We start from the raw sequence: 22,047 nt of genomic DNA, 5'->3' as shown, positions 1-22,047 counted from the left end.
CTCTTACATGGTAGACAAATTTTCAAATTTTTCTCTTCTGAAAGATAAATATCATTCATTTGAATTATATCGATATCAGAGTCGTGAATAGAACCCACATTGTATGTTTATACACGAAACTACTTTTACTTCTCTCTCAATGACATTCATTTTGTGGGGAGCACCCATATCTCCCTTGTCCATAGAGGCGAAACATCAGACTAGTGCCAAATGTCAATGACTAAAGATCTCGTTGGATACGGACAACTTGATAACTGATGAATACTAAACTAATATAGTCGAATATCAAATCCTCGAAAGATCATGATGCTCCCAATAATTGCTCTTCTTAATTTGCAAATTGACTTGCGCAATCTAACTTGTGGACAGAATCCTAGGACCTACAAAACATAGTATAAAATTACACCATATACTTTCAAACGGGTCAATCTTAACATCACTAGAAGCGATTATACAACTTCTCTAAGTTTTGAAAGCTCTCAGTCCCCCTTCGAAATAAAGTTATAGGTACACACGACCATCAAGCTACATATCGCCACACATTTTCCAGTTTCACGTGTTTCCCACGTATCTTAGAACGTACGCAACGGTTAATTTAATATAACCATCTTAGTCTCCTCATGATGCACGAAACAAAAATCGTCTCAGGAGTTAATATATGAGAACAACAATTCCATGCTTGCACGAAAGAAGCGCCAATTACATCTACTTCGCAAATGCAGCCATTTTAATTCAAAGCACGTTTTCCCTGATGCGTTCTTTTGTCAACAGGACTTCGTGTTGGCAAATATCCCTCTGTCAAACTATTACATATAAAATTAAGCAATTAGTAAAATATTAAGCTAATCACCTCTATCTTCTATATAAAGGAAGCCGTCGAGCTGCACCAAAAGCCACCACTCCCAGATATTCATACTCTCTCCCTCTCGATCGATCGATCTCAATCTCCATCGCGACATGGCCCCGGCGGAAACTCCATGCAAAAGGTATCGAATTCTGATGTTTTTCAATTTGTTCATATGGATATATATATATATATATATATATATATATATATATGTATGTATGTATTTATGTGATTGTGCATGGTTATATCTTGACATTCATCCATGCATATGTACAGATTGCACGTTGCTCGTCTCCTTTGAAAATTTTGATCGTAGACAAAATCTTCCTACAACCATATGCAGCTATTAGAAGTTATATCATATCTTTTGTCTGCGTGAATGATCGTATTATCTAACACGGTTATGCTTCTTTCATCACTTAATAACGTAAACCCTTCGTACCGCAAGATTACTTGATAATATATAAAGGGAGATCGACTTTCCTTTGCATGCTTGGCATACCGAAAAGAGGAGAGCTGATTCAGTTTACTAGACTAGCTTGCAAGATCGGTATACTACAATCACGTGGGAGACTATCGTACTGAATATGACCCACTTGCTTAGATGCTTTCTTACGGTCTATCGTATCACTTGGGAAAAGTGTCAGAAAAATCCTAAATTTTTTGTATTGATGTCAATTAAGTCCTAAATCTTTTTTTGGTGCCAATTGAGTCTTAAACCTTTTATCTTTGTGCCAATTCAATCATTCTGGCTAATTTTGACCGGATTTTATTGACGTGGACGTTGGCCGGCCTACGTGGCACGGCCGGCGCTGACGTATACAATTTTTAATAACCTTTTAATATTTTTGAATTTTTTAATTAATTTTCTGATTTCTTTTTCTTTTTCTTTTTTCACTTCTCCCTCCTTACTCCAGTCGATCGCCGGTCCAGCAACCGGCCAGAGGCCAAAGAACAGAGGCCGCCCACTGGCGAGGCTCGCCCTCGCCAGATGGCCGCAAGGGCGGCCTCGCCGGCCATGGGCGACGCTCGCCCTCGCTAGCGACGGCGAAGGCGAGCCTCACCATGGCTGGGCGACGGCGGCCGGCCATGGGCGAGGCTCGCCTTCGCTGTCGCTGGCGAGGGCGAGCGTCACCCATGGCTGGCCGTCGCCCTCGCCAGCGGCTGTGCGAGGCCCGACCTCGCCGGATCTAGCGAGGTCAAGCCTCGTTGAGCCATGGCAAGGCTCGCCTTCGCCGTCATTGGCGAGGGCGAGCGTCACCCATGGCCGACCGCTCTCACCACTGGTTGGGTGAGGCCCGACCTCGCCGTATTTAGCGAGGTCGAGCCTCACCCAGCCATGGAGACACTCGCCTTTGCCGTCGCCTGGCCAGCCGCCCTCGCCGGCCATGCCACATAGGCCGGCCGGCATCCATGTCAGCAAAGTCCTTTTTTTAAAATTAACCGAAAGGACTGAATTAACATTATATCAAAAGATTTAGGACTCAATTGGTACCCCAAAAATGTTTAGGATTCAATTGGGATCAATGCAAAAGATTTAGGACTTTTCTGACACTTTTCCCCATATCACTTAGTTAAATAATTTTACAAATTGATCAACATATGTGTTGCTCTACTAAGAATGTACTAAACTTCGCTCAATGAATGACGTAACACCCAGGATGACAATATTTATTGTCCCCTTAAAATGTGCGCTATAAACCATCACTGTGACCTACAATGGTGTTCAATTTATCCCTATTACACTTACCATGTACTGAGCTTATTGTAATCTTTGATATCGGATGATACTCGCTTTCATATAACCACTTAAACTTTAAAAATCACTACTTATTAATACGATGGCAAAGTTAGATTCTTCTCTACTTGCCCACTTTACTATTTCATGATGGTGCATGGATCGTTTGTTTATTTTGTTCTCGACTTTTCATAAGGTGATGGTAAAGCTTTCATTTTTCATTTTACATGAGATCATAATTGCACTTTCTTTTAACTCCGTGCAATTGCTCATCCACATTTCATATAAAAAGAGGGTAGTTGTCTCATATTACTTATCCTATGCACTCTTCTCTACTTAACCCTAAACTTATAAATTTAGTGGTGACATACTGAAAAGATCAACCGTAAATCGGAGAAAAGTAAATCAAAACCCTCCCTAGGGCAGTTGCTTGGGTATAAGGAGATTTTCACCTAAGAAATCGGAGTCATCCATTCAAATCTCACAAATTGCGTCCAAACTGCTTTGATCATGCCCATCTACATGATCAAAAGGCCTATACTTAACCGGTGTACGAGACTTGTAGGGTCTTCCATTGGCCTCCAGATAATCTGGTATCTGCGCTTGCGTATCTGGATTATAGAAAAATGTGTACGTATATCTCTAAGTATTTCTCAAACAAGGTGGATGGGCTAATCTTGGTGGTGGGGGTGTGGTGGGTGGCTTCAGATTGGTCAAAACTAAGGGGTTTTCTTTGTCAATCCAACCTTAACGAGGGCTTTCGAGTGTAAGTGGAAATTCCACAGTCGATTGACTTTCAGCCCCACCCGTGGTACTCGGTTGACCCTCTTCTGAATTCCCCTTTACCCAAAAGAAAAAAATAAACAAAGAACAATCCTATCATCTTTCCATCATCCATGCATTCTTGAAACCCTAGCGACTATTAGCTTCTCTTCCTCACATTATACATATGTTTTCAACCACTTTTAAGTGAAATATTTATATTTGTGGATATGATAAGGCTACTATTGATTTCTAGAACATACCGCATGACATGGCACATGCTTGGTGCTACATATTGTAAAGCCGAGAGATCTCCTGATCAGATTTGAAGATCATCCGTTCGAATCTCATCGACTGCGTACAAATTGTTCTGAATCAGAGGCCACCTGAATGTCAAATGACTTAACCAGTTTACGAGATTTGTAGAGTGTTTGGTAGGCTTACATGTAGCATAATCGTCACACTCGCGCCCCTAAATACTATTAACAGATAAAACATGTGAACAAAAAGACTATTATAGGCAGCGGGCAAAATGGAACCAATGGAGATCATAAGTCAAAAGGGTGAGAGAGAGAGAGAGAGAGTTTCTTTTTAACATTTTAATGAGTTTTTTTGACATTTTAATGTGAACTTTCCCAAAGTGCGACAGTATTTACAATGGGAAAAAGGGTGGACGGAATCCAAATCCTTTTGTCCCTCTCACTACAAAACATGGGTGTGGCCCCCTATGCTAGTTGATGATGAATTTAGTTTGGCCAAGCAAATATTAGCTCCTTCTTTTCTTTTCTTTTCTTTTTTTGCTTTTTCTATAGTTGAGTCAGGCAAATATCACTTCTATTCTCCTTATATATACATGCACCTTAGTATTGGAGATGTGCCAAACCTCATTATATAGCGCCCATAATCAAAATCTATAACGTCTCCATCTTTCTGCTCCTAATCGTCTGTCGCTGCATATATTTCGGAAGAGATTAAGCTTTTGGTTATGGCGGAAAATTCGTCTAAAAGGTATTAACATGACATTGCTGAAATGTGACCATGCATGCAACTCGTCTGTTTATTGGCCTTGCTGTGGCCTCGATCGTTTCATGCATGGAAAGGGAATGGAGATTCCAGTGTTATCCAGTTAGGGTTTTTGGTGGTATTGATCTGTGATTTCCCTTCATACAGGTTAGAAGGCAAGGTCGCCATCATCACCGGCAGCGCGAGCGGGATTGGCGCGAGCTCAGCGAGCCTCTTCCACGAGCACGGCGCATGGGTCGTGATCGCCGACATCCAGGACGAGCCGGGGCATGCCCTGGCCGCGAAGCTGGGCCAGCGGGCCTCCTACGCCCACTGCGACGTCTCCGTCGAGGCCGACGTGCGCGACCTCGTGGATGCCACCGTGGCCAAGCACGGCCGGCTCGACATCATGTATAACAATGCGGGGGTCCTCGACCGCCCCTTCGGGGGCATCCTCGACATGTCCATGGCCGACCTTGACCGTGTCCTCCGCGTCAACCTCTACGGGGCCTTCCACGGGGCGAAGCACGCGGCGCGGGCCATGGTGCCGCAGCGCCGGGGCTGCATCCTGTTCACAGGAAGCAACTGCACGGCGATTGCGGGGGTGTCGACCCACACGTATGCCGCATCGAAGCACGCGGTGGTGGGGCTGGCTCGGGGGCTGGCCGCGGAGCTCGGGGAGCACGGGATAAGGGTGAACTGCGTGTCCCCGTTCGCGGTCTCGAGGACCGGGATGTCGGGGCTGGGGAGGATGAGCGAGGCCGAGCTGGCGAAGCTGGACGACGGGATGAGGGTGATGGGCAACCTGAAGGGCCGGGTGCTGGCGCCGGAGGGCGTGGCGCGGGCGGCGCTGTACCTCGCCAGCGACGAGGCGGACTACGTGAGCGGGCTCAACATGGTGGTGGATGGTGGCTACAGCGTGGTCAACCCGTCCATGATGATGGCCCTTGCTGCGGGCCGTTCGAACGGGAAGGTTTGAACGTGCGAACTGCGGATTTACGGGTCCCTGGGGAAAAGAGATCGTGGCCGTTGTTTGTGCTGAATAAGGAAGGGATCGTGTGTCGTCGTGCGCCCTTGGATTTGTGTTGTTGGTCTTGTGGTGCTTTTATCTTTTTTCTTTGTCCCGCCGAAAGCAATTTGATTAGATCTTTAATCAAATACCCTGAGCGGATCTTTCAGAGTCCCAGTTTAGTTTTGGTCGGACTCGTGCTTCTTGTCTGTGTATTTTAAGTAAATCCAAGTACGTTAAGCACGGTAGATTGAATCCTAATCCTACTTGATGCCCACGTCAACCAAAGAATCGTCCCGATGCCATTCCATTCCCCCGGCTTTTGCTCCTTTTAACTTAATAAAATGACTGGAATCGCCGTTTCATTTCATTCCATCGTACCAAACACTATTCGATTTTACTATCAATTAGCTCTCTACCCAAAACCCAAAGTCACGGGTTCTCGATCCGAGATCGCTCTCGACACCCATGACCAGATTGCGACCTATTGAGTTTCCTATGCAGTTTTGCATTTGGTCAGGCATACTTGACTCTTTTGTTTTGTTCGTTCTTGAAATTATATCAGGTGCTCGACATATATCTCGTGAAATGAACCGAAAGTTCACAAATGATTCTTCTATTATAAACGTTTAACCTAAAAATTTAAATTATCCAGTGAGGGACACTACATGTACATAATGCGCATTATGATTCCATGTTTTAAGCGACGTCGAAGTGATGTTTCCATGTAGCTTTTTTCCTTTTTTGATCTTCCAGTTATGCAGCAGATGTTAATAGTCACTAATTTATAGAGTTTCAATTTCCTTAAGTCTATTAGCTTACGCCGATCACAATGCATACTCAGGGTAAGTCTGTTTCACTGAAAATTTCATGATAAAGATAAATATTTTTCATGGAAATTATTCAAGGAAAAACTGCTAATTTTCATTTGTTTGGTAATTTAGAAAAAGCGTTTTCCTTCTTTCTAGAAGGGAAAATTATTTTTCCGCAATCTAAACTTATTTTCAATCCACGAAAAATATATTTCGCAAATCGATGAGTTTTTCATCGTCTAAATATCGAGAAGTCAGAAAACATTTCAGAAAACAGTTTTTCTTCGACAAAGGGACCCTTCTGACTTTCCGCCTATCTTCTCAATACTAGTCAATGACGTGTTCATCGCACATCATTCTTCCATCTCCAAAATGCTCCACAGCCTAATAACATCTATTCAAGCCAAAGGCTCCATCATATGAAAGTTGACTTCTAGCGGCCAGCCTCCCTTTATATTCTCTTCCGAGTGATTGTTGTAATTGCTTAGTTTCCTTATTTTTGTTTGTACTTTCTTACATTGTAAACCTTAATTTTAGCTTATGTTGTTCCTTTGTCTTCTTTTTTTTCTTTTTAGGGCATTATTTTAGCTTCACAGGTGACACTAAATCTCCATTTTATTCCACAGCCACAAACGTTGTACCGATTTTTGAGCTGCTGTTCTTATCTTATTAACCGAAATAATTGCATGTTACATTTACTGAACTATTTCTGTTGTAAATATGCATAATATTTCAAGACACGATACATCAGAAGTTCAGATTGCGCTGGCTTCAAGTTGCGTTCAGATAAAAATTACATTGATCAGGTCTTTCTGTACATTTTATTCGGAGAAAATCGCGTTATACTACTTCATAAAAAGATTCAGCCTGTACATTTTGATGCGGTAATTCTTATGATACCCGCGAAAAATACGGGGACATAACTAGTCATGTGAAAAGCTTGACAACGGGTTATAAGGATGTAACTAGTCATGAGAAAAGCCGAACACCGGATTCGGCAACGTAACCCCTAACTAATCATGTGAAAAGAAAGACGTTCAATGAGAACCTTTAAAGGGAACTCGACTGCTCTTTATATATGTTGGGAATCTTTGGCCGGTGAGGACATATTTGTCCATTTTCTTCGTTATTTTATGTATTACGGCAATTTATGTATTACGGCAATAAAGGTGATATTGTAATTTTGGCATCTTAGCTTTATTATAAATAGCTAGCTTAGGGTCACATTCACCTAAACAAGTATTCAGGTTTTTTTATTTCTCGGCATGGTATCAAAGAAAGAGCTAAACCAAATCCCTAACCCCAATCTCTTTAGTGCAATCTTCTTTTCTCTCTCTATTCTCGCCTTCACCCTCTCCCACCGTAGCTCATTTTCACTTTCTCCTTTGCCCTCTGCCCTCTTTCATAGTGTAGGGCAACGCTAATGAAGTGATTCTTTGAATTTAATGTCTGCCATAAACCTCACATTTATGAGATTAACTAAAGCTTCTTTGTAGTCTGTAATAGGTTGTTCAACCTCTTTGCGATTTTTTGGACCTTCTTGTTTGAGATTGTCTCTGCCTTGCCGCTGACCTATTATTCTCTCGTGTGTGAAGACCAAAGTACTTCAGTTTGTAGACCACCATATTCCTTTTTTTTTCAAAGTCTTTGGAAAAAATATGAATTATTGATTCTTTTTAGGTTTCCAAAACCCTGCAAAAATCGACTTCCATTGATCTTATTTGGATGATTTTTTTGGGACACCTTCAGCCTACTACTAGAGGACTTCAATTCAATGAATTAGCAGTTTTTTATCCCTCTGATCCCATTCTTGATCCAATGTGGAGACAAGGTATGTTCGTTATACCCTTCATGACTCGTTTAGGAATAACCAATTCATGAGGCGGTTGTAGTATTACGGGAGGGACTATAATGAATCCAAGTATTTGGAGTTACGAAGGCGTGGCCGGTGGTGCACATATTTTGTTTTCTGGCTTGTGCTTCTTGACAGCTATTTGGCATTGGGTGTATTGGGATTTAGAAATATTTTGTGATGAGTGTACAAGAAAACTCTACTAGATGCTATTCTTTGCATCCTTCGGTATTTGAAGTCTGCTATTGGGAAGGGATTTTTTTGTCTTCTCACAATGGCTTGAAAGTTAAAACCTAAACAAATGTTGATTGGGGTGGATCTCCTGACCAAAAGTCTATTTCTGGGTATTATACTTTCTTAAAAGGGAATATTGTGATTTGGCACGGCAAAAAGTAAAATGCAATTGCTTGGCCTAGTGCTCAAGCAAAGTTTCATGCAATGGCACAGGAAGTTTGTGAGTTGTTATGACTTAAATGATTACTTGAAGGTCTTAATTAGTATTGCTCACAATCATATACAGCATGACCAAACGAAACATGTGAAGATTTACAAGCGCTTTATCGAATACAGCATGACCAAACGAAACATGTAAAGATTTACAAGCGCTTTATCGAAAAGTTACAGAGTGTTTAATTTGTACTCCCTTTGTTTGGTCTGATAATCAATTTATGGGTTAAGTCGTTTCATCCTACTTTAGTCAAGTTAGGCATGTGTCAGATCTATGCTCCAACTTGAAGAAGAGTGTGAAAAGTATTTGGCCAATGATCTCCATTTCCTTTTATTATTTTATGTATGGCGGCAATAAGGGTGACATTATTATTTTAGCCTCTTGACTATATTAGAAATAGATAACTTGGGATCACATCAATCTAACCAAATATTCAGTTCAATTTTTTTTATCTCTCTACAATATACCGTCTCAACAATACACCGATGCAAAACAGACGAGAAAACAAACACATCATACGATGCTTTACTTACCACAAAAGTTCTCGGACCAGTGATTGATCAAAGCATCTCTTTGAAAAGAAAGAATATGCCATGAACGTGCTCACCGTGCAAATAGCTAAATAGCAGACTGTATTGGCCTGCTGGCTATCGCGCAGAGGCCAACGATATGGCACTCTCGGTAAATTATCAGACTCCATTTACGTCATTCAAATACCTTTAAAAAGTAGCAGAGTCTAGCTCAGGTCTTAACAAGTGTTTATGACAGGATATCAGCGAATTCTCTCCTTCAATTCCAGTACGTGACTATCAAACTTAGCCTGGTGGCCAGTTCATTTGTCGCCCTCCGAGGAGGTGGACGTGAATGTGGTAAACTGACTGACCTGCAATCCAACATCAGGAAATCAAAATTTAAGGTTCGACTCTCAAAAGACCCCATAAAGAGGAGAATCGCAAGCTCAAAATTGGTCCTTACATGCACTTGGTCCATCATTAATCACAACACGATAGCCGTCTTCCAGGCCTTCCTGCTTGGCAACAAGTTTGGCAGTGTAAAGAAGGTGCCCAAGAATCTCACAGTGCCTCTCCTCAGCCTGTGAAGGTAAGCTGACCACGAATCAGGAAGAATTATAGAATAACAACTGGAAGCAGTTGCTGAATCCAGCTTGCGATCATCATGCATAGATCATTCCATTGGCCCGTAATTTAAGAAAAGAGAAAATATGCGATTGCTTACGATGTTCTAGTTTGCATATCTAGAGAGCTTTGTAAAGATGATAATCAAAATATTTTACTGCTTATAAGAATCATGGAAACATTGGAAAACTTATAGACAAGTACCAGACAGGAAAATCTGATCAAGTATCTAATAACTCAGCATTAATATGTCAAGCAATAGAAAACCCAAATACAGAACTCAAAACATGTTGAATGATCATTGAAATAATCATGTAGCCAACAAGAAAGGCCATTCCTGTTAAGTGACACAATGGGACCAAGCCTAGCCATAATCAGCCTCTTGAATTAGCAGTCGCAGCAGAGTTTTCGTGCCAGAGAATAGTTCAATCTGTGACTGTGTTGCTCAACTTTAAAGCCAGGCCATTGAACTACAACATGCATTTATGGCGGTTTTTTGAGAAGAACTTGGAGTCTATCACTATGATCGTCTTGAGAATGCTAACATCTGTCAACTATTAATTAATCTATTCCACATATAGTTCTGGTAATTCTTCTTCAAACCACAGTACTAGGCACACACCCCCTGCGAAGTTATTGGCGGGTGTAAAACACAAAGTCCTTTAGGATCAGTTTGTTTCACGGAAAATGAACGATTTGGACAACATTTTTCTAGAAAAAAAAAATAAAGTTAGATCGCTTGGGATAAATAGCCAATAAAAATTGTTTTCATTATCGATAACTATTTAGGCCAAAATATTTTCATGGACAATGAAAATATTTTTTGTTCATACATTTTTAGAAGCGATACAAGCGATCATTTTTAGGAAAATGTATTCTAAAACGGAGGTTTTCTACGAAACAAACGGACCCTTAAAAAAAATTTCATTAGAGACAGGTTGACACAAAATCCTATCTCGGCAGCCCATTCAATAACCCAAACTATGCACTCTTTAACACATATTACTCAATTAGAATTAGAAGGATAAATAAAAGTAGTATCAGTTAAGTTTGAAACTTAAAGATGACCATACAGCTGGAAATTTTTCTTAACATATACATACAGTAAAACCATTTAAAACAACAAAACTATCCCTGGACCCTAACAAAGAGCTGGCTCGAGCTCAATCAAGATACCAAAAGAAATCCTCTTAGCAAGAATAGCTAGTTAATCTTTAAGTTGACAGTTGGACTTGGGTCAATAGGTGCTAACCAGAGAGTTCCAAAAGGATGTAAGAGTAGAACAGGAAATACCCTAGACAGTCCAGTTAACCCATCCTTCACTTTTGGGATGATCAGAATGTGTGTTGGAGCCTTAGGAGAGATGTCCCTGAAAGCCAGCACCTATTCCAGAAGAATAATACAAACAACAAAACCTTTCAATCAAGAAGATCAACAAATTCCTTCACACAAAAAAAAGGCATGATTATACTTTACCAGTAAGCAGATAAGACGTGAAGTTAATTCTCGAAACCACAAAAACAATTCTACAAGAACAGTTTAAACACCTATCCTGTAATCTAACTGTGGAAAAATGCCCAGCCCAGCCAGAAACTTCTGGTTGTTGATGGAAACAACTGAACCTAAGGTGACGATTCATCTAAGATTTCCTTGTTAGGGTCACACGGCAGTTTTTGTATTAGGCAAAAGCATGAGAAGTTGATTCATACATAGAACAAAATGAATTTTATCATATTGCAAACAACTTCAAATGTTCATGCACGAGTAAGGTCAAAGTTTCTCATCTCTAGCGCATATTATCATCTAGTATAACGCTGTACTGTGTAACGTGTCTCTTCATAACTGTCACCTGCCATCTCCTCTAGTCCAGTTCCATGCAGTCCAAGACACTGAGGTCTAACAAAATTCCGCCAGTCAGAGACATCTATTAAAAGACTAGCTAACCTCTAGCTGTAGGAAGGTGACAACAAGTGATGTGAAGGATGCCGAAAAAACTACTACCCTAACTCAAGCTCTTGCTTAGAATTCAACATAAGCCTCTCTCTCGAGTCCACGATAGATGCAACACACTCGTGCATAAGCCCATCTAATCACCTCGGGGTATACTGATGCAATCCCAGAGGTAACCACATGTTTTTATTTTGCAGGTGTAGGAACACAACCTTTAAATCATACTGTGACATCAAAAGGACAAAAGAAGTTGGAGAATAGAGTGAGACTGGTGCTTCGGCCACGGAAGAACAGGGCAACGACAGCAGAAGAACAAAACTAAGCAGTGTCGAGACGAGATGGAAACAGTCGAGAGTACCTTATCATCCTCAAACACAACAGTGGAAGGAATTTCCTTCTTAATGATCTTGTCAAATCTGCATGTCCACATAATATATACCAGATCAGCATCGCATTAGGCCCAAAAGAAACTCCCTACATAGGCATTCCCCATGAATCTAACAACAAAATCAACAGAGATGTGATTAAAAGGAGGGCAGGGTTCGCAAAATTGGATCTTTCCAACTCAAAAGAACCTCGGCAGCCTACAGCCCGAAGTCCATGCTCGATCAAACGAAAGAGTCCCGGGAAAAATTCGAAAATCTCGAGCGTGCGTGCTCCTCAGACGATTATCCCATCACACCAAGAAACAAAAGGGCCCACGTCAATCCACTACGCAAGCCCCCAACACCAATTCTCACTACCCTCGAGCTCGATCAGCCCGGTCACCCCACGACCCACGAGCGACAGACCCCGCGTCTAATCACTCGACTACACCCATAAACCGTTCGAATCGAAACAGCAATCGATGCCCAGAAAATGGGTGTAGAAGGAAGAGAACCCAATCGAGAGCGCGAGCGGCGGAGCTCCCGCCGGAGAAATGCCGTACGGAAGCGAAGACCAGTCGGAGCAGAGAGAGCGAGAGAGAGAGAGAAGGGGGGGGGGGGGGGGAAGGGGGGACTTACATGGTGGGAGAATCGGAGGGAGCGGCGGCGGCGGCGAGAGCGGCTTCCTTCTCAGACGCCATGAGAGGGTTGGGCGACAGATGAGAGCTCACCAGGGCGAGCCTACATATAGAGCGCGAGGCCATCGCGCTCCCCTTCTAGAAGCCACCACCGCCACTCTCCGCTCACTAAAACCTTAAACTCCACGCCAACAGGCACGCGACATCGCTGATACAGAGATGGGGAGATGAGGGCGCTCACATGATAAGTACGGGGTTCGACTCCCGCTTATTTGTTTGATATGTGATGATAACATTGGTAATTGCTATGGTAAGAATTACTTATAAGATACGTATCGTGTGATTTTAATTTTCAAAACGAAGATTGATTTACTTGCCACTAGACCCGTCGAACGAGTGGGTCGAGATAAAAAATAGTCCAACCCAAATATATCCATTTAACTCGATTTTCATGCGAAGCAAATTCAGTGACCCGTACTCAATCCAACCGTCCTAACCCAATATTAATATTTCCATAGAAAACTCGTACCCAAACTAGAAGAGAGAGTACAGAGTGAATGAGTGAGGGCGAAAGAGTAAAAAGAAAGTTATAGAGATGGGTTAGATTTAAATAAATTTAAGTTATTATGTGAGTTAAAAATTGGTATATGGGCCATTTTGATATGTCTACTTACCACGACATTAAATAATCAGTGATATGTTATCAAATGTGAAGATAAAAGTTTTACGGCTAAGCATGATTTTAAGTTTGATGAGCTGAAAAGGCGGAAAAATGTCATGGCTAGTTCCTGAACTTTTGCTTGAATGTTCGATGTAATTTTTGAAGGTTTTTTTTTCAATTTGGTCCCTAGACTTTTTAATTAGGTCAATGCCATCCTTTTGCTGAGTAGACTACAGGAAATTGTTGATATTGGCGTCTAACATCGATAAGGGCCGTTTGGCGCGTCTTAGAACAGTGAAAATTTGTTCTTTTGTTCGAAATAGTTTGGAACAAAATGCGTTTAGTAAACTTTTTGTTCCGGGCACATTTTGTAAAAATTTGTGCTTAAAAACGATTTTGGAAGAGAAACAAGAAGTAAAAAAAGTTGCTTTTTGTTTCTGGCACAATTTTGAGAATCGGTTTTTTTCTTCTTTTTCTTTTTTTCTTTTCTTATTTTGTGTTGTTCTTCCACAAATTTGGAGCTTCGCCGTGGCAAGCCACGACCAGGCCGGCGAGGCGAGGCGGACCCTCGCCGTCTCTAGCGAGCCGACCTCGCCGTCGCGGCCGACAGCGAGGCTCGGCCTCGCCGTCTGGCGAGCCGCCTCGCCCGGGCGGCGAGGTCCGGCCCTCGCCCTCCGGCGGCCGACGAGGGCCATGACGCCCTCGCCGGCCTGAGCCGTGGCCGGTCGCCGCGGCCGGCCATGGCTAAAGAAGAAAATGGGTAGAAAGAAAAAAAAATTAAATAATTCAAAATATTATTAAAATATTATTTGAGAACAGAAATTTTGTGTAGTTATCAAACGCATTTATGTTCTTTTCTACTCTAGGAATAGAAATTTTGGTCGGTTTATCAAACGCCTTCAAATACTCAAAATTGTTTCCGGACATGAATAAAAAAATCATTTCGTTCGAAAATAGTTCCTGAAACGAATGGTATTCATGCGCACCCTAAGTGTCCGAGTTGGCATCCGATGTATCCAATCGCCGAGTTCAAATGCCTCCACGTCCTTCAATAGAAGGGCCCACGAGATGAGTTGGCCCACGGAATGATGAGTTGGCAATTCATGTAGGCAGAAAAAGCACGTGATTTGGCAGTGTATGTAATAGTAGGACTGCATTATGCGGATTTTGAAAAATTTGAGAACTAAATTGAATAAAAAAAAATTTAGAAACGAAATTGAACATTAAGAAAAGTCTAGGAACCATACAAGGAGTCATCCCAAAAAAAGCATAACCTTAAGTTTGTTTGGCTATTAGATACACTTCTCTATGATTTAAAAACAAATTTTCATTTCATCTCGTGATTATTCGGTCTTACATATGTCGATGGATCTAGATTAATCATGATTGCGAAATAATATCTAGAAAATGATTTAGATTGAATGCATTATAGATGAAGCCTTAGATAATCTCCATTCAAGATTAGATACTTACAAATGAAGCTTTTGTTTTGTGTATAAATCTTATTTTTCGTGGAAAATAAAGTTATCATATCGAGCATAAAAGTAATGAAAAATTTCTTCTTTATCTCCATATTGAGTCAGTAATATTGGACAAAAGAAGTAATCGTATTAGAATTATTGATATTTGGCTTGAGTATTAAAGAGAAAAAATTACCATAAAAATTATTGCATTTAGTTAAATCATCGTCATCCACCCAAACCTAGTCTGCGCATTTCGTGCTCGAGAAGGAACCGTGGAGAGATCTCGATCGCCGTCAAATAGTAAAAGCTGTTAGACTAATATTTTAGGTTAGTATCATTACCTTTTTATATCCCTGTCAGCGTACTCTCCAAATAGTGTTGCGAACCCTCGGTAGTCCAATCACTTATTGATAAAGGCAAGAGGGAATCGGAAAACATTTTCAGGACCAATATATGAAAGCATTTTTGGGTTGGTCCCATTGGAAACGAATAAAAATGAACTATCAAATGCTTCTTTTGTTATTTAAATATATGTATTTAAAAATAAATATATATATGAAAAAATTAGAAAAATATATATTTATCGGTCCGGTCGGTCCGGTTCCACCCTAGAACAGAAACCGGACCGTCCGGAATCGGTTCCACTTTTAGGAATCGGGAGCAGGATCGATATTCGAGAACCGGACCAACGTGGTCGTCCGTCCTTTAGGCGGTCATCTTCTCACTTGTACTCGGTAGGCCTTGTCCTCCACAAGCCTCGCGGGGCCGGAGTATTGTCGGATGCTCAACAGAGGAGGGAGGTTGGCCCGACCATCCACGGCATGGCCGCCATATTCTACTCCAAAGATCCGGGCTCACGGTGCTCTGGTCTCGAACCCTAGCATGCGGGGGCCGATCCGTTCCAGGCGAGATATTCCCCTCTCGAGCACATCGTTTCTCTCGAACAAGCTTTAAACGGGCCGCCGAGTTGGATCCGAGCCCGACGTAAAAAAGGCGAAAAACTCTTTCCGACAGAAACCTCCTCCGCCCGTAAAAGTTGGAAGATGTTATCCAAATTATTTTACACACCTCTCTACTCCCCCTCCCTCGTCCTTTCTCCAGACGAATCTCGGATTTCACGAATGCAACGCCGGCACTGAATACGCCATTTGGGGGGGTCCGACCTTTTTCCAGGTGTTCTTTTCGGGACAGTTCGAGGTTTTCCCTTCTAGACAGTGGGGGGGTCCCCTTGTTCTTTTCTTCTTGTTTTTCCTTTTATCTCTTTCGCTCTTTGGCTCTTATTAAGTAATTAATTAAAGAAATTAATAAAATTTTCAATCAACCGTTCTCTTATACGTAATTTATATTTAAAAAATTAAATTTACTCTTAATTTAATATATTTTAGAGATGACATTATTGGTGAGTATAATCTGAATAGGCGGTTCTCACCGTAAAACCGAAAACCGCCCATCAAGGATCGGTTCAAAAAAATTAAGCAGGTCACTACAGAACAGTCGATTTCAGGCCGATCCGATCCGATTCCAAGCGATCCAGCCTTTTTTGCGCACGCCAGATAGCATCACCTGGCGATCTGGGTTCCTCAAACGCTTTCTGGGAAAGATTTCTTCTTTTCTACCTCTTTTTCGCTTTGGCAGGTTTCGGTTCTCCCTCCTTTTCCTTTTCCTTTTCGTCACTGTTTTAGTATCTGTTTGCAAAGCTTCCCTCCCTTTTCTCTTCCTCTACCCGCATCTGGAGCCCCTCCCTCCTCCTCCTTCCTTCCTTCCTTCCTTCTCCTTCGCTTCCCACGTTTTTCGTTTCTCCTTTTCTCGAGTGGGGGCATCGGAATAGACAGCGGGAATAAATTCCATCTCTGCATAGTACGAGGATTCCGGCTTAAAATATTGGGACGACAGCACCCTAACACCCTCTCTCTCTCTCTCTCCCTCTCTCCGTTTCTGGGGTTCCAAGATTTCGCCTGCCGATCACTCACTGGTCGCCGCTGATGCGAAAATCTGTGCAAAGTTTGCTTTTTTTTTTTTTCTTGTTCTCTCTCTCTCTCTCTCTCTGCTCTTTGCTTGCCGGAGCTGAAGTGGATCTCAAGATCGCTCCTTTTCCGCTCCGGCGCCGGCGCCGCTCCAGATTCGCAAAAGGGTGTGCGCTGATTCGTCGTCTGGTTTGAAGCGTTCGAAGCAATGCCCTCAGATCATATACGAGGTAGGTCTCGCAATCTGGCTCCATGAGAATGGGATCTCAAGGGGGTGGTTTCGGCGGCGGCGCGGTTCCGCTGTCGAGGCAGGGCTCTCTCTACGGCCTCACGCTCGATGAGGTCCAAAGCCAGCTGGGGGGTTTGGGGAAACCGCTGGGAAGCATGAATCTGGACGAGCTTCTCAAGAGCGTGTGGAGTGTGGAGGCCAATCAAGGCCCGAATGCGGGCGCTGCCGACCCCGAGGGTATGCAATCCGGCCTACTCGCGCCGCTGCAGAGGCAGCCGAGCTACACGCTCTCGAGGGCTCTCAGCAAGAAGACTGTCGATGAGGTGTGGAAAGATATTCAACAGGGCGAGATTGATGATGGTAGTGATAAGAGTAAGAAGAAGAAGAAGGATAGCGGTCCTGGTGACCAAGATCCAAAGCCTTCATTGGGTGAGATGACACTTGAGGACTTCTTGCACAAGGCAGGAGTGGTGGCTGAATCTCCCGTGATCGACATGAACGGGAGTCATGTTTTAGGGGTTGATTCTGTGAATAGTGGCGGTCCTCAAAGTGCTCAGTGGATGCATTACCAGCTCCCTTCAGTTCAGCCGCAACAAAACGTGGTGCCGGTCTTCATTCCAGGCCACCATGTGGTCCAGCATCCCGTCCCAATCATCGCGAGTCCCTTTCTGGATTCGGCATTCGGGGATGCGGCGCAGATGACTGTATCGCCCTCCTCCCTGTTGGGCACATTATCGGATACCCCGACCTCGAGGCGCAAAAGAGTTGCCCCAGGAGATGTGGTGGAGAAGACTGTGGAGAGGAGGCAAAAAAGGATGATTAAGAACAGGGAATCTGCGGCTCGGTCTCGTGCGAGGAAGGAGGTCAATCTTGGTTCTGAGATGTGATTACTAAGAAGAGAGTTGTTTTGTGATGCTTTCAATGCTTGATGTGATCCTAAAAGATGTTTATGATGTTGGACAGGCATATACACAAGAGTTGGAGAATAAGGTTTCCCGCCTAGAGGAGGAAAACGAAAGACTAAGAAGAAAGCTGGTATGTTCATTGTCTTGTCTTTTAATACTGAGCACTATTTGTGGTGAATCCTTGTGACAATAACAATGCCTTTTATGCCACCTTAGTCCTTTAAATTTAACATGTTAAGTGATAGGCAATAGCATAAATTGATATGTGAACCCTGTTATTGATGAAATTGAGACATGGCGAAATCGAACAATACTTGATATAGAACAAGTATTTGTCAGTCTGGTCCATCTTGATTACGGTTTTTGAATCACATTGTCGAGCCTTTGGTCGATCATGCGATTAATGCGTGCAATGATGCATATCAAGCAACATATTGCTATGAATGGGGAAAACTAGACTATACAACACCCTACTTATTGGTACAACAAAAGGCTGTATTGGGTAAAGAAAGAGATAATTGGATCTGATCTACAGCCCTAAACACTCTAATTTGTTACACCCATTATAGTGTTTACCATTCTACAGGCGATACAAGTGATCGTTTTTAGGAAAATGTTTTCCAAATCATTTATTTTCCGCAAAACAAATGGAGTCGAAAGGTCAGTTTCTCCTTCCCCACGACTTTGATGCTTGAAGAAGAACAAAGAATGAGAAAACTATACTTTTGGTGCCTTACTTTTTATGAATTTTAATTTTCAGTAATAATTACTTTGTAGCAAAACCTAGTTATTGTGGTATTCTCCAATAATGATTGGGAGTCCAAGTTATTTTGGATGATTAATTGCTCTTAGATTGCTACTGCAGAAGGAAAATCATTTTCTGTCAATTGTCTAAGTTATTCCTCCATCAGATAGGTTTGTGACTTGTGTCATTTACTCTGTCAAGATATGTCCAGATAGGTAGTTTCTCTTTTCTATTTTGTTCTCTTTTCCAGATGAGTGATTTTATTCTAGAGGAGCATTCAGTTGCAGTGACAAGGCATTGATACATTTTTCCTTATCTGGTACTATATTGTTCTGTGGCCAGAACTGGTTTTTACTCTGTTTGGTACTCTCTCATGGTGCATCCTTAATTTTCAGGATACTGCAATTTCGGCTGTGTTTTTTTGTTGCTATAGTTCATAATGCTTCCAAAGTCCAAAAGTACTGAAACTGATATCGATGACAGCACTTTCAGATGTTAATAAGGCGGAGAACACTGCTTGTCATTAGCAATCCACGTTTCGACACTTGTTCCTTTTATTTAAGTCATTAGACTCTGAAAACATTCGAAGATGGTACTCCAATTAGGATCTTAGAGAGAACCTGGCAATGGTATAGTTTCCTCATGGAAACCTATGTGGCAAAACCCTCCAAATGTTCCAGTTTTCGCTCCTATCAGCTAAAATTGGCCGAGAGTTGATTCGAAAAAAATTGCATAGAGTAGTTTTGATACTCAGTTTTACTTATTGGCACAACCACGTTGATGCTTTTAGCCATCCAATGGCTTCTCCTTGCAACTGTTACTACTCAAAATTTCGTTCGCCATCCCTGTGGCTTGGAGGCTGAGCAACATCTCAGACAACTATATTTCTCTTCTATTCTGATCATTTAAGGGCTGCAATAACTATATGGAGACTCTGTATTGCTCGATAGTCTATTTAGTGATGCCGTTGTGGTAATGACAATCAGGTAAAGTCGATGCTCTAGATAGACAAGCATTTAACACGTATCTGATGTTCATCCCCTTGAGGCTGCACCAAAAAGTAACATCTTGCTTGGACTTGCTACTGGATGTTGGTTGCTGCAAATGAGATGGTTTCACTTCTTTCTATGATCTGTGAAATAATTTTATCTTGCTTTGCTTTCCTGGTTTCCATGAACGCTTGTAATGTGAACACCATGAATGCACCCGCCACTTTTCACCTGTAAAACTCAAGTTTCCGGTTTTCTTGAGCTCTCAAGATTTCTGTTTTCTCCCTTTCATGATGTGCTCTCCCTTTGCAGGAGGCAGAGAAAGTGTTGCCATCCACACCTCCTGCCGAGCCGAAGAATCAGCTCCGAAGAACTAGTTCGGCCCCACTTTAACAATGTACCATACATGACTGCTAGGGATGAGACTAGGCCTAACCTCTGTTGTTTCTTTGACTGACTTCAGCACGTCGATCTCCTCAATTATTTCAAGTCGATGCTTCGATGCTCTGCTGACTGCAGTTCGTACTTCTAGGATTGCGCATTTTCTTCTGCCGGTTCTAATTGTCTTTGGTGTCCTTCTATGGTGTTTACTGTATGTACATTAATTATGATAGCCCAGTTTTTGCAGCATTATAGATGACAAAACTTCTCCTTTGTTTGGAGCAGGCTTGTTCTATGTACTTTGCATAGATAACAAAACTGAGCAGAAGATTGCAATCTTTATTATCTTTGCAAATCATGCACGAAAGACAATGACAATTCATGCCGCGTCATTCGCATAGCTGTAAAAGCAGCTTAAATCTGACCTGTTTTCTTTTTTTCAAAAATACATATTAAGTCGTGTCAGTTTTCGAGATATTCATATTTATCTTTACGAAATATATTAAGTTTGGACAAAATGAATCGCCAGAAGTACCCAATTTACTTTTTTTCAAAAGATATGGTACAATTTGACCCCGCCAAAAAAGAAATATGGTACAAAAGTTGAGTTGTACAAGTAGGATGTGTGCTATACTTTCCCTTAGTTCCCCATCCCCAGGAAACATTATAATAGAAACACGCATTTTATTTTGTTTATCTCATTTCATCATTATATTTCATGCTTCTCGAATAGCACCTAATCTATGTAAAGCTAGGTTCTCTATATATCGGTGTCCTCAAATATGCTACCTTGCAACCCCATCGTTTATCATACATCAATTAAGAAGAAAAACATAAAATTAGATAGTGTATTGAAATTGCTCATTGCAATAAAAGAATCCATTTGAGTGACTACTCTGTCGAAAATTTACACTTTTGGTCCTGTACTTTGTGGGAAATTTAATGGAGGTCCCTGTCATTTGTTTCATGGCAATTGTAGTCTTTTTACCAATCTCTAGTGATAATTTATTTTATGACAATTCTAGTATTTGTACAAATTCTAGTGATCATGTTTTTTAAATCATTCATTTTATGAGAAACAAACGGAACTTTCACTTGTTGTTCAATGGTAAGTGACTTTCAATGTCTTCTGATTGAATTGGGATTTACACACATAAATATAGCACGTGCGTTATTAGTCAAAGTTACTGAAACTAAACGACAATGGACCACTTTTTGCGAATGCCTCCATCGTGCCTGGACCAGGTTAATCGCAATACTTGCCATAATAATCTCGACAACCATTGGAGAACGGACCTTCTTTTCTGTTCATAATTTGAGACTAATTACACAAATGATCTACGAACTTTGACTCAATATGTAATATAGTCTATGAACTTTAAACAAATGTGCAATGTCATCCAACATTTTTCAGTACAATGTGCAATGTCCCTGCGTTATAAATGGATTTTCATATAATTCAGGGATCATATTGAATATTTACAGAAAGTTGAGGCACCACATTAAACAAATTATAAGTTCGGGGACGACATTACGCATTAGGCTAAAGTTCATTGATCACGTTGAACAGATCAAAAGTTCAGGGACGACATTGAATATTGAGTTACAATTCAAGAGTAATTTATGTAATTATCTCTTCAATCAGACGCCGGTGGACTTGTCCCACATGGGTGAACGGCTCTATGAAATTGAGACGTATTGGGCTCTCAAGCGAAAAGCTCCACGTGGAATACAGCATTCCCGTCGACTTCTTTGCGAATTTCCCCAAATGGGGCCTACCCCGGCCCGATTTGAGGAAGCCCGAAAAAAATGTTGGGCGGCCCCTATCTGTTCCGGCGAGACGGGCTTGGGCTGCTCGGGCCGGGCTAATTTTACAGAAAAAGCCGGCCCGCCCATCTGCTAATCATGGACTGTTTGGACACCCAGACCTAGTACGAACCACCTTGGCAGTAGACTTCGTTTCTACAAGCTAAGCGTGAAATTGGTAGGTGTCGGGCGATCGGGTACTCGTCTTGCCCCGCGTTGATCTCGTCGGAACACAAAGTTCCCACTCACGACCCGTGTCACAAGCTCTATCAAGTACTATTCATTCGAAAGGTTGACATATTCAGAAATCTCCGGATCTGATCTATGCTTATTTTCAATTTCCCA

The 22,047-nt window shown here is 41.8% G+C and overlaps 3 protein-coding genes across 6 annotated transcripts; 2 read left to right on the top strand and 1 right to left on the bottom strand.

Annotated features, from left to right (window-relative positions):
• Window positions 1–876: 876 nt before the first annotated feature.
• LOC115683332 ((+)-borneol dehydrogenase 1-like) lies at window positions 877–5,631 on the top strand. 2 transcript variants are annotated; one of them, XM_030607831.2, is made up of 2 exons: window positions 877–986; window positions 4,518–5,631. In XM_030607831.2, the coding sequence occupies exons 1-2, from the start codon at window positions 958–960 to the stop codon at window positions 5,326–5,328; spliced, it is 840 nt and encodes a 279-aa protein (XP_030463691.1). In that variant the 5' UTR covers window positions 877–957; the 3' UTR covers window positions 5,329–5,631. The 2 variants fall into 2 exon arrangements, with proteins under 2 accessions (XP_030463691.1, XP_030463692.1); XM_030607832.2 differs by lacking the exon at window positions 877–986 and adding an exon at window positions 4,205–4,355.
• A 3,338-nt stretch (window positions 5,632–8,969) lies between these two features.
• LOC115683338 (14 kDa zinc-binding protein) lies at window positions 8,970–12,748 on the bottom strand. The gene is made up of 5 exons (XM_030607844.2): window positions 12,561–12,748; window positions 11,915–11,972; window positions 10,900–10,989; window positions 9,446–9,563; window positions 8,970–9,353 (listed from the first exon to the last, which is right to left on the bottom strand). The coding sequence occupies exons 1-5, from the start codon at window positions 12,683–12,685 to the stop codon at window positions 9,286–9,288; spliced, it is 459 nt and encodes a 152-aa protein (XP_030463704.2). The 5' UTR covers window positions 12,686–12,748; the 3' UTR covers window positions 8,970–9,285.
• Window positions 12,749–16,227: 3,479 nt separating this feature from the next.
• On the top strand, window positions 16,228–20,169 carry LOC115683330 (ABSCISIC ACID-INSENSITIVE 5-like protein 2). 3 transcript variants are annotated; one of them, XR_008817318.1, is made up of 4 exons: window positions 16,228–17,739; window positions 17,840–17,911; window positions 18,777–18,889; window positions 19,828–20,169. XR_008817318.1 is itself a non-coding variant. In XM_030607827.2 (3 exons), the coding sequence occupies exons 1-3, from the start codon at window positions 16,900–16,902 to the stop codon at window positions 19,906–19,908; spliced, it is 993 nt and encodes a 330-aa protein (XP_030463687.2). In that variant the 5' UTR covers window positions 16,228–16,899; the 3' UTR covers window positions 19,909–20,169. The 3 variants fall into 3 exon arrangements, 2 of the variants coding, with proteins under 2 accessions (XP_030463687.2, XP_056171345.1); XM_030607827.2 differs by lacking the exon at window positions 18,777–18,889; XM_056315370.1 differs by lacking the exons at window positions 18,777–18,889; window positions 19,828–20,169 and adding an exon at window positions 18,647–18,696.
• Window positions 20,170–22,047: the final 1,878 nt, after the last annotated feature.

This window comes from Syzygium oleosum, unplaced genomic scaffold, assembly GCF_021117445.2.
Source record: "Syzygium oleosum isolate NSW1041296 unplaced genomic scaffold, Sole_v2.1 Sole_v2.10, whole genome shotgun sequence".
Taxonomy (NCBI): domain Eukaryota; kingdom Viridiplantae; phylum Streptophyta; class Magnoliopsida; order Myrtales; family Myrtaceae; genus Syzygium; species Syzygium oleosum.
The sequence above is the reverse complement of the archived record's forward strand: the minus strand, read 5'-3'. Positions and strand labels throughout refer to the sequence as shown.